Source organism: Triticum urartu, chromosome 7, assembly GCF_003073215.2.
Source record: "Triticum urartu cultivar G1812 chromosome 7, Tu2.1, whole genome shotgun sequence".
Lineage (NCBI taxonomy): Eukaryota > Viridiplantae > Streptophyta > Magnoliopsida > Poales > Poaceae > Triticum > Triticum urartu.
In genome coordinates, this window is record NC_053028.1 from 710,573,862 (window position 1) to 710,586,244 (window position 12,383).

Here is a 12,383-nt window from a genome sequence, read left to right on the forward strand (position 1 = left end):
TTACCGAAGGTTCACATCATAACATTTCCTCCTATGCTCATTGTTCCTCCAATGTTGCTTGAGCCCATGTGGATTTTATTTTTATGTGTTATATATCATTTTTACACAGGTAAAAAACAATCAACCTAATGATGTACTGGAGCATCGCAATAACCCCAAAACCGAAATCCAACGCTATATTCAGCTTAATCGTAAAGGTAATCCACCCAAGTGCGCCGGTTGAGTGTGCAAATTTTATCAATATATAAGTAGGTTAACCAAATAAACCGAAGTAAAAAATAAATTTATATTTCTTGAGATGAACAACCACACAAGTTGTCATTTTTTTGCACATGAGTCAAATTCACTACTAAGCACGTAAATTTTTCTTGTAACTTAGTTATTTTTCTCTTTTTAAAATGCTAAACACGTCCATAACCATCAACAGATGAATCAATGCATGCATATATAGTTATATACTGTTTGTGTAAAATAGTATGTGTTTTCAGTCAAAAATTTGTAAACTATTATTACGTCATTTTCAAATTCACGTCAACTTTGGTTTTTATGGTATATACCAAAACCATACTGAAATAATTTGGTATATACTGTAACCGAACCATATTTTAATTTCATACCGTATTTACTGAAGTATTAATACCATACAAACCAAAAAACCGTATAAACCGAATAAACCGAACGTACAGAGTGATATGAAGGAAAATCATCAAAGTAAGTACGCCAAGGCTCCTTTTTGTATGATTTGTACAACATCGACCATTCATCGACGATCTGATCCTTATTTTGTTTGTTGAGTTGCGGACCATTCAGGCGCATATGGAGGGACGAGATTTCTCCGACTGTGTTCACCAGAGCTGAGCCTCACAACCACGTACATAATGCAAACTTTAAAGAAACTGCTCATGTTTCTTGATTCCTGACTGCTGGTTGTTGCTGATCAATGACTGAGCATGCGTTGACGGACATTCTTTGCTGGTCATCTTGCATCTGACGCAGGACCGGGTCCTGACCGTCCGCGAGAATGCGAGGCTGCAAGGCTTCCCGGACTACTACAGGCTCTTTGGCACTATAAAGCAGAAGTAAGTTAGGTAGCTGCTATGTGTTTGCTAACACAGAGACCATCTATCTCTGAACATGTAACGCATTTTCTTTCCATGTAGCTGATTCGGCTGCGTTGTGCTTGTTTTGTATCACCTGGATATACCCAGGTTGGCAATGCGGTTGCCGTCCCGGTCGCTCGAGCCTTCGGATGCTCCCTTGGGCGTGCTTACAAGGGTGAAATCAACGGAGACCGGCCCCTGTTCGAACTACCCGAGAGTTTCAGCCTTTTGTATCAAGCGTCTGCCACAGGATCGTCCGCAGGAGTAATTCTCAGCAGCGAAGTAGAATGATTGTTTGACTGGTTATGTTGATTTGGGTCATAGTTATGCACACACTTGTGAAGAAAATTTTGTAACTTACTTAACTGAGATGCATCTAAGAAGTGACTGGCACTGAAGATTGTTTTGGAGTTTCTGCTTCTTTGTGTTGTTTTGCCACAAGGGTAGTTTCTAAAACTCTTCATACACTCTTGGTATTGCTGAAGAAAAATATTAATATCCTAAATGGTGGTAGTTGCAAGTAAAACCAAATCTAATTGCATTTTGGTAATGACCATGATTAATTTGCGCAAATGTTTACCAAGCAAGCACATTCTGAATACCCAGATCAATTAATAATAGTACTAATTCTGGAATAGATAGATCCACATGAATAGAAGGCAAATTAACAGAGGCAAGTTCAGTGCAGCTTCCATGGCACAGCCTCCTAGTCCTAAACACACTAGAAAATACTAGAATAGAGTTCTCTAATGAGACCTGGTTCAGCATAGAGTAATGGAATCCTCACAGCCCAAGAGCCACAACAGGGCACATAGTTCTACTTAATTATCAGTACAGCCACACCTTCAGTGAACTGATCACCTAACGTGCAGGTGAGCAGGCATGGAGTCTTTTTATTAGAGCAGCAGTAGATTGTAGAGCATCATCAGCAGTAGAACATGACCTTCTTCACGCTGTCCTTGAGCGCAGGGAGGGGCCTGACGACCCCGGCGCCGGCGGCGCGGGTGCTGCGGGACGTTGACGAGCCGGACTTGCGCGCGCTCGAGATGGAGCCGCTGTCGGAGCTGTCCGGCTCCATGTAGAAGCGGGCGCGGAAGGCGGCCAGGTGAGCGTAGTATGCTGGAGGGACTGCAAATGCAGGGGAAGCAGAAAACGTTTTCAGTCAGTCAGAAATGTTTATCACAGTTCAAGACTTTCAGCATGTTGGCAAACATAAGTTATTTAGGATGGCAAAGATTTCAGGGTGCGGACTTACCGATCGACACCGAGCGCGTGCACCTCGCGTAACTGCACAAGAGGTCAGAGGAGATTGTAAGATAGGAAGACAATGCTCATTGTTCGTTGATCAAGAACACGATGAGAACCGGGCGAAGGATTGCAGAACTTACGTGTAGCAAAGGTTGTTGGTGAGGGTCTGCAGTCCATCAGCAGTGAAGTTGTTCTCATCCCACAGGACATGGTAATGCGCGGGGCGGCTCGTGCCCTACCCACAATGGAGATCATTTCAACCATCACCTCATAGTCTAAATGATGAAAACAATATGCAAGTATGTCTCAGTTTACCTTGATGCCGGCATGGCTGCACAGGAAGAAATCAAACTCTGTAGGGTGGCAGATCTTGGAGTCAATGACAGTGCCTACAAACAAATGAAGCAAGGCAGATCAATCATGGAGACAAGATCAGATCATGACAGAACACAGTGAACGATATATTGGCATGACAGTAACTCACCAGGAAGGATGTTGCCGCTCTTGTCGACGGTGCTTTGGTCATTGTGGTTGTGCGCAAACAGCCTGGTGTGGTGGCGCTTCTGGACCACGACGAATGTAACCAGCGGCTGGTAGTTTGCTTCTAGCGATGCGCATGCCTGAGAGACATATCAAGGAAGATCAGAATGGAGAAGGTAAAAACCCTGAAAAACAGGGGAAATTGTACTGTTTGTTACCTTTCTGATGGCATCAAGCTCATGCAGTAGAACTTGGTAGAACTGGCCTTCACTCACGCCATCCCTGCGTAAAGGCAACCACCTTTAGTCCCAGCTCTCAAGTATATATCACAAGCTATTTTTCCAAACAAACTCCAGTGTTAACACCACAGGTTTTTTTTAAAAAAAATTGTCTCAAAGTACTAGTGTAGAATTTCTGCAAGGCAGCATACCTATAGAAAATAATACGCTCAGGCTTTTCTCCGGTTGTTCGCTTAAAGGATATAAGAAGCTCCCTGGAAACATGTGCAGCACAATGTGTGACTTGTGCCGAAAAGTATAAAGACAAGGAAAGGAGACTGGGGAGGGTGAGGGACTGAGGTGGATACCTGACCATGCCACCATGGATGGTTCCTCTCTGAGGATCATGAGTCACATTGTACAGATCCTCTATTAATTCCTGCCTGTGAGTCTGAGCAGAGACTAGGCCAGCATACTTGGTCACCTCAGGCCAATCCTGGGTGGCCACAACCTGCAGGGCAAGGCAACATGACAGAAATATAAGGTTAATGTTTTTCTTTCAGCAAATATGCCGATCGATCGATGTAGATAAGAACAGAACAGTCACTGAACATGGAGAGTATGAGATTGTTCAACTTACTGCAGCAATGGAGGGGCTGCTGTCTTCACCAGGATGAGGATGGGTGACATCTGCGCCGAATATGATCGTCGGCTTGTCGGTAACCAAAGGAATGCGCCTTGTCAACGCATCAGCCAGTACAGTGTTCCTTCCCCCAACCTTCATCAAGAAAAAAAGGTCACGTTAGACTCGACAACCGAAGAAACGCACAAAAAGGCAACAAGAAGTTGAACACCTACCTTGACATTTATCTTGAGAGAAAGGTTTGCCAGGATTTGCTTGTTCATCTTGAACACTTGCTTTGTCAAACAACACTGGGAAATTAGCCCAAGGTCGATCTCGCAGACACGCTTCAGGTCACCTGATATCGTCACAGTGTGAGCATTTTGGCCAAACCTAGGGCCTAACAGTTGCAGAAATAGACATAGCCGAAACTTAAGTTACCATAAAGTGAGCCATTGTTATCAGGGAGTATCCCAATAAGTAATTCGATCTCCTTGCGCTGCGGTCCAAGTGCGGTCATGGCATCATGGAACCTAGCTTTCAAACCTCTCTCCACTTGATCAGGGCGCACGTATATAACCGGAAGAACAGGCTCCAAAGCAAAGTCCTATAATTGACAGTAAGTAGTACTGTTACTGTTGTAAACAACAAGTACAGAGAAAAAATAGCATGTACAATGTGCAAAAAGTGTAACTTGAAGCATTTCAGGGGTACTTGCCATTCCTGAGGCTTGGCACATGCGAGCGAGTTCACGGCAGAATCCAGTAGCCATACTCTCTTGCACATTTCGAGCGAAGTTGACACACAGCCAGCTCCTGACTCTAGCACCATTGACCATTTTCTGCATAAAGAAAAAAATGAAAAATGAACAGTAAGGGTCGAGATAAAGTACACAAAGGCGATATGATTCATGTAGCATTAGTACGGCTGTTTGATGGATTGTTATTTTATTACCTTGTTCATCATATTCCACTGGCCAACTCTAGGCAAGCAATCCTTCTCTCTACCAGTCTCGCTGTACTTAAGCTGAAAGAATAGAAAAACAGGGGAAGCCATTGTACCAGACATTCAGAAAACAGGGGAAGTTACAGAAACTTGTGTAGTATGTCCAGCTCTCATGCACCATCCATTCATAAAAAAAGATCACTCGCACAATAAGGGCACTAGAACTTCAAAAGACATTGTCTCAGCACAATTGAGGTACTTCTTCCACCTACCCGAGGAGCAGGCAAAATCCGTGCCTCGACTGATGCCAGGCGCTCGCTGATCTTAATACCAAACTCTTTTGCATACGGATCATCGTGGTAAGAGTTGTGATTCACCATCTGTGGACACACACACAAAAAAAGGTTATGTTCTGCATAATCATGTGAGATTGCTCACTTGCACATAGTAGGATGGTAGAAGTCCCAACAATGCTAAGAATGCTATACCTGAACTATGTCACGCTCCCGGTCATGTGGACGCTGGCATGTCTCCTCAAGAAGAGCTCTTATCTGACCCTGGTTCAGCCTCTTGGAGTACCTCTGCCCCTCCACTATTTTGCAGACCTGAATAAATTCAGTCCAGGATTGTAAGCACAGATCATAAACAATTGGTTCACAGGTTTCGCTGTGAAAGGTTGAAAAGAAAATAGAGCAGGATCTTCACTATGTAAAAAAGAAAAGGGAGTGTATTTTCAGTATTAGCATTATACCTCCATGGGGAGGTAATTTGGACGCTGCTGGTTGCCAACTGTCAGACAGGGAAGGTTGATGTGCTGGATGGCAAACCCATATGTCTCCTGAAAATACTGGACAACCGACTTCACCGTGCCCCCTTGATCAACAGGAAAACTGCAGTAAAAGAACACCATTTTTTTAGGAATACAAAAATAGCTCCATAGGTTTTCCATTGTACATGAATGGCTTCAGACGAAATAAGAGGGAAATCAGAATGGTGCATGATGAAAAGAGGAAGCTCCATACCTTAGCTCCCTTGTTGTCTGAGCTGTTAAACCAGATATCCGGTACTTGCGCCGTATGTTGCCACGGTGAGTAACTTCCACCTTGACTCCTCTTAGGGCCTTCTTGATCTAGCGTGTTCAACGATAACATCAGCTTTGCTTGCTAACTTAGTTAATAAAAATTACCAAAAATATTTATGCAAGAAATCACAGCTCAACTAATCTATTGCGAAAATAAAGCCATTCAAACTTTGATGAGTTATCGGAAACGTATTCATCAATAAGCCGACAATGGACTGTAAATTCATTTAACATACCCAACACTACCGTCTTACAACAAAGGCTAATCTTCCTAAACAAAGTAGGACAAAATGTTGAGTACAAACTACAAAGTGTTAGCCAAGTATACCTTGACTCGCTCGGCATCCGAGAGGGACCTTGAGTGAATGTCAGCGTTCAAAAGCTGCCCGACAAAATCGAGGACAGGCAGCGGCTCGAAGAAAGATGTTGCTGACATATCTAAAAAAAGGCAGAGAAAGGAAGGTCAGTGTATATTGAGGGAAGTATAGAAGGAAGTGTGAAATCTTAATAAACAATTAAGCAACATCAAGAGGCATCTCTATCAAAAAAGTTCAGAGCAACAGAACTTTGTGAATGCATCCTACCATAAATAACAGTAACATCACATCCAAAGATAGCTGTAAGCCTGGAATGCAAAGAATGTGTATTAAAGCTATCTTAAGTTATCACTGATTATGCTAGTGAGCTAGCTGGTTTTAAGTGCATTTCACATATCATTTTTCCTATCTTCAATTCATTAGAGAAGCGTTGTCTCTGAACAAACAAACAAACAAAAAAGATCATGTGTATGAGTTAGTCATGTAAACTTTCTGTACATGAGGCCTTAATGGCATAACCATAAGCAGGAAATTGGGCCACAAAATGAAGCATGGACCTAGTAATGAGCATCATAATAATTAGATACCTAACAGAAGAGTACTTGTGTTGAGTACACAAATGGATAGGGAGTTTCCCCCTCACTGAAAAGTGAAAACTACACATATCTATCAGAAGGCTTTAGTTCTGAATGTTCTGTTCAGCAGAACAACACTGATGTGAACATGAAAATGCAGCAATTTCCACTTCTAATCAGTGGGTTCACAATGTACTGGTACTAGTAGGGAGTACATATGATTAGCATACAAGCATTCATGAGAAAAAAGTGAGAGCTTTACCGATGTTGAGCGACAATCCCATCTGGGTAGGGCGAATGGTCTGATAAAACCCGCGCCAGCTCTCGACTCCGTCCCCGAGGGACCGCCGCCTCCCGAAGTCCGGCGAGAAGAACGATCGACCATATGGCGCATATCTACAGGACAGTTCATGGAAGCATGTCATCCTTTCAGCTCCTCACACATACTTCCTACTAGCATATCATCCTTTCAGTCCCTCACCGATATCTCCTAGTAGTATTACATAATGCGTAGTAAGTGATCTAGCAATGTACTGTACCTAGCTGTTGGCAGCTCACGCAGGACAATGTCAAGGACCTGCAGGGCCTCCTGGGGAGCCTCAGCCTGCCTCCCGGCGATGTACTGCTCGAGGCGGCGCAGATCGGCCCTCGCCGCGTACCTGATCACCACCTTGAAGGTTCTCTCACGCCTACATTATCACAGCAAGAACACAGTCAGAAATGGAATGCCATCATAAGAAAAACAGGAGGATTTTCATGTTCACATTGGAAAAGTACATGGTGGTGGTGAGAACTGAGAAGGGGAAGCAGGGCGGATCACCTCTCCTGGCCGGAGCCGTCGTCCTCCTCGAGCACGGTGATGTGGAACTCCTTGGAGGTGAAGGGCAGCGGGCCGGCGGTGTACATGCTCTTGCGGCCGTCGTAGGCCGGGAGGCGGCCGCCGAGGTAGGACGCCCGGTGCAGGCGCACCAGCTCGCCCATGACGGCGCGGCCGGACACCCGCGACGTCTCCGGCGTGATGGCCACGTCGTACTGGTGCAGGTCCTTGTCCGGCAGCTCGGCCAGGAAGTGGTTCGCCTTCACCAGGCACCGCGTGCCGGCCCGCCCGCTCCCGGGGCGGTGCGGGAACTTGCACGAGCTGTCCGCCCGCGGGATCGGCGCGCGGGTCACGACGAGCTCCCTGCCGGTGCCGGTGGTGACCGAGACCGAGTCGCCGTCCATGGACAGGGCGTCGAACTGGTCGGTGACGTCCTCGAGCTCGAGGTGCTCGGCGACGGCCTCGAGGGCATCCGGTGGCGGCGGGGCCGGGGCGGGCGGAGCCGGAGCGGCGTCGTCCTTCTTTGCTTGGCGCAGCTCGGGAGCTATCGTGGCGGCCGCGCCGCCGTTGCCATTGGCGTGCGTCTGCGGTGGATGCGCCGGAGCAGGGGCGGCCGGACGCCACTGCTGCGCGGCCCCGCGAGGCTGGTAGGAGCCTCCCCCTCCTCCTCCGCGGCCGCCTTGCTGCGGGTAGAAGCCGAAGCCGCCGCGGCCACGGCCGCCGACCCTGCCCTGGCCGCCCCCTCTCCCGCCGCCACCTTCATCGCCGAACCCCGGCATCCTCGGCCTCCACGACCCCATGCTCGCTCGATCAGCTGCAGCCAACGAGAGAGAGACCAAGATCTCAGTCAGAACAATGGCGTGAGCGTACTCAACTATATACCATCTCGAAGCAAACAAGATATTTCTCTCGGGATTTCATCAAACCAAGCAAGAAAAGATGCATCTTTCGGCTCGTTCTTTCTTTTCATCAAACTCGGGCCAAAAAAGCAGGGGAACCCAAATCCACCGGCCGCAAGAGAAGAGACGCGAATGGCAGAGATCGGAGAGGAAATGCGATGGCCCTATCGTCACCTTGGCCGGCCGGAGAAGGGGGTCGATCCGAACTCCTGGGCTACAGGAGTCCCTCTCTCGCTGCTCTGTTCCTTCAGAGAGAGGAGGAGGGGTTGGGGCTGTGAGTGTGGAGTGGAGGTGGATGGGGGGAGAAAACGCCAAGGAGATGACTTTATATGCTCTAGCTAGTGTCTTGCAGTGCACCCCACTCCACACACACCCTCCTCCTCCTCCTATTTCCTCCCTTGATTTCTCTGCTGTTTGTAATTCCTGCTAGGTTATGTTTTCACAGCGCATTTATTTTGTTTATTTAAGTTGTTCATTTGCTGGTTGCTGGTTCTTGTAAAGACATTCTACTATGTTCATTATCTTGTCAAAAACAAATATTGTGCAAACTTATAAGTACTTCCCGCCGTGGCGGTACGCATGGCGACGGAGCGGACGGCTTCGTGTAGAGTTCCTCCTCTAGCTTGTGATGTATTGTATTGCATCTTTTCTTTTTATTGAACTTAAACCACGACATTATTTACGAATTGACGAAGTATTTGTTGAGCTGCTTCAGTCTCGTTCAAAAACAATTCGTCGTGGATCAAGTGCTAGATCGGCATTGTGCTTTATTTTTGGTCAAAAGATTTTAAACAACCGATAACAAGATGGACCGTGTTTCTCGAAAAAGAAATGACAAGAGGGGCCAATTGGAAAATACAAATTGAACTAAGAACGATGGAGGCTGATTTACAAAGTACAGAAAATATATTTGATTTCAGAAAAATAATCTCTTTTAAATGGGTGCCGAAAAATGAGAAATGTTTTTATTCAAGTGACAGATGATAAAAGCCAAATGTCTACATCTAGCACTGACAAACTTTATTGATGAATTTATAATTGCAAGCTTTGGGCAACCTAGAATGGAACTGTTCTAAAGGGATTTATTAAACTTTGAAATACTTTTGAAGAAAACTCAAGCTCTAGGCAGCCTAGAGTGGAGCTGTTTTCAAAGTATTTCTAAAATTTTGAAACGTTTTTTTTATTTTGAAAATTGCATGCTCTAGGCAACCTTGAGTGGAAATATTTACAAAGGATCCTAAAATTTTGTTCAAAAAATTTCAAGCTCTAGAAAACTTAGAGTTTCAACTATTTTCAAACTATTTCTAAAACCTTTCAATAAATTTATTGGTAACCTAGGGTGGAATTGTTTTCACTAATTTCTAAAAGTTTGAATTGTGTTTTGGTTTTTAAAACTGCAAGGTCTAGGCAACTTAGCGAGGAACTTTTTTCAAAGGATTGCTAATATTTAAAATACATTTAAAAAATTGAAGCTCTAGGTAGCCTAGAGTGGAACACTTTTCATAACTTCAAAGTACATTTATCTTGAAAGAAAACAAAATATATCACTGATTTGGTTTTTTGAGAAGTTGAAGCTCTAGGTAACTTAGTGTGGAAATATTTTCAAGGAATTGCAAAACTTGCATATTTGCTTTTGGTTTTTAAAATTGATTCTCTAGGCAACAGGGAGTGGAATTATTTTCAGAAGATTCTATAACTTTGAAATACATATAAAAAAATTGCAATCTCTAGGAAACCAAAAACACAGATGATTTCAAAACTCGGGAAACATTTTTTTGTTTTCAAAATTGCAAGATCTAGGCAACCTCGAGCACAATTGATTTCTAAAAAACAGAAATACTTTTCTAAAATTGCAAGTTGTAGGAAACCTGAAGCAAATTTGATTTCAAAGGATTTCTAAAACTCAGATATTTTTGTTTTGAATATTTGAAACTCTAGGTAACCGAAGTGGAATCGTTTTCAAATGATTTCTAAAAGTTTTTTTTTCGAGATTGACGGGGGGGGGGGGGGGGAAAAACCCCCACCGCTTGTTATATTCCAACTCGAAGGTGACTTGGCAGTCAGTACAGATACAAGTAAGCGCCCAAAGGCGCAAAACAAAATTACAGGGAAGGGCAAGAGAAAGCCCAAAACTAGAAGAAAGAAACAAAATGGAGGGGAAGGCTGGCACCAGTACCAAACCGAAACCCCTGGAGACCGACATCTCGGGTAGCGAGCTCCGCTGAGCAGCTTGTTCCACCTCTGACAATGAACCACAACAAGGCCTAGGGAGAAACATACGGGCACCAAACCAACAACTCACAATGGAACATCACTGGCATGAACGAAGGGCGTCGGATAGCCGAGTTCATGCGGCGACACTGGTGTGCGCCGGCGAAGCCGAAAGACAATGCACCACTGAGACCGAAGGGCGCGGCACCGGTGTACGGCCGCCGAGGTCGAAGGGCAGCGTGCTGCCAAGGCCACCCCAGGATGTCCCCGCGAACGTCGTCCGGGCCACCATGAAGCACAGCCCTAACGGAAAGGAGACACCAAAGTAGAAGCATACCGAGAAGCATCACTGGCGCAAACGAAGAGCGTCGGATAGCCGAGTTCGAGCGGCGGCACCGGTGTGCCTCCGGCGAAGCCAAGAAGGCAACGCGCCACCGAGACCGAAGGGCGCAACACCGGTGTACTGCCGCCGAGGTTGAAGGGCAGCGTGTCGTCGAGGCCCCCCAGGATGTCCAAGCAAGCTCCACTCGAGTTGCCAAGAACAATGGCCAGCCATGATCAGAGCCGAGGTGGAGATGAAGCAACAAGAGGCGAGTCCACCCGAAGCAGAAGAAATCCAAGAAGATGCCCCCAAGGAGGAAACGACGTAGAGACGTCGACACCATCTGACACAGAGAACCCCGGGTCCGAGATTTCTCCCGGGATCTGAGAAGCTTGGGGGGGGGAGGGAAACAATGCCAAACTCGACGCCTTCAAGAAGGGAAAATGGCGGCTGTAGTCGTCATCGTCGATGAAGTTTTCACCCGGCAGCGCGTCCTCCACCTCGCAATCGGAGCAAGTCGACCAACCACCACCGTAGCGCTAGGCAGCCATGAGCTGTGAAGCAAGCAACGGAGGGCCAAAGAAGCAGCAACACACCGGGCAGCAGCACGCAGAGCCGAGGCCGAGGTGCACCGCGGCCAGCGTGAGGCCGCAACGAGAGAGCACGGGGAGCCGGTTGGCGAGGCCATCCGAACACGCCAGATCTGGTGCTGAAGAACGACCACCAAAGACTGGCAACGGCAGAGGGACGAGTGGTGGGGGTCGGGGTAGAGGGTGGACGCAGCAAGGAGGGCACGCCCGGCCGCCACGGCAAGTTGGCCGGAGAGCAGCACCACCGGTCGTGGCCCAGATCCAAATGGGGCAGACCAGACCAACGCAGCAAGGGGGAGCCGCATCCGGAGGGAGACCCATCACACCGGCAGCTGGCGAGGAAAACACCGCCGGGGGAGGGCGCTCCCGCCGCCGGAGGAAGCCGACGGAGCTGACAGGTACGGATCTGGAGGAGCGGTGGAGGAAAAAGGCGTGGGGCGAAGCGGGAGGGGGAGAACGGCCTCGCCGCCGCCATCCCTGGGTCCGGCGCGGCTTCGCCGGCCGGCCCTCCGGCGACGGCGACGCGGGGTGGCCGGGAGGAGGGGCGGCGGCCGGCGGCGACTGGGGTTCCCCTCGAGTGGCCCGGCTTGGGCGACGCGAGGGGCCGAGTCTCCCCTTTCTAAAAGTTTGAAATACATTGGTTTAAAATTTCATGCTCTAGACCTCGAAAGCGCAGGAGACGAGAGGAGATCACACGCGTGTTGCATGCGGCTTGCGGTATCTTGGGAGGGCCATTCGATTAGCGGCTGCATGCATGATCAATCAATGCTACTAGGTTAATGGTGCCAAGAACTAGTTCATATTCATTCAGACTAAATAAGATGATTATGTAGTAGTATGTATCACTACATATACCACGGGGAGCATAGCAGTGACTACACGTAAAGGGTTCACACTGTGCAGATCTGGGTCGCGAGCGAAGGTGGAGAAGGAAGGCGGGCAGGGGAAGATGAACGGG

The 12,383-nt window shown here is 47.3% G+C and overlaps 1 protein-coding gene across 1 annotated transcript; it reads right to left on the minus strand.

The window, feature by feature from the left end:
- Positions 1-1,675: 1,675 nt before the first annotated feature.
- On the minus strand, positions 1,676-8,630 carry LOC125523455 (protein argonaute 1D-like). The gene is made up of 22 exons (XM_048688488.1): positions 8,477-8,630; positions 7,407-8,217; positions 7,126-7,275; positions 6,849-6,982; positions 6,023-6,132; positions 5,636-5,742; positions 5,365-5,503; positions 5,102-5,218; positions 4,886-4,993; positions 4,623-4,694; positions 4,387-4,509; positions 4,110-4,275; positions 3,905-4,026; positions 3,687-3,824; positions 3,415-3,557; positions 3,259-3,321; positions 3,047-3,110; positions 2,833-2,968; positions 2,664-2,737; positions 2,489-2,583; positions 2,356-2,387; positions 1,676-2,228 (listed from the first exon to the last, which is right to left on the minus strand). Exons 2-22 carry the CDS (start codon positions 8,201-8,203, stop codon positions 2,026-2,028), a joined length of 3,093 nt encoding a protein of 1,030 aa, XP_048544445.1. The 5' UTR covers positions 8,204-8,217; positions 8,477-8,630; the 3' UTR covers positions 1,676-2,025.
- Positions 8,631-12,383: the final 3,753 nt, after the last annotated feature.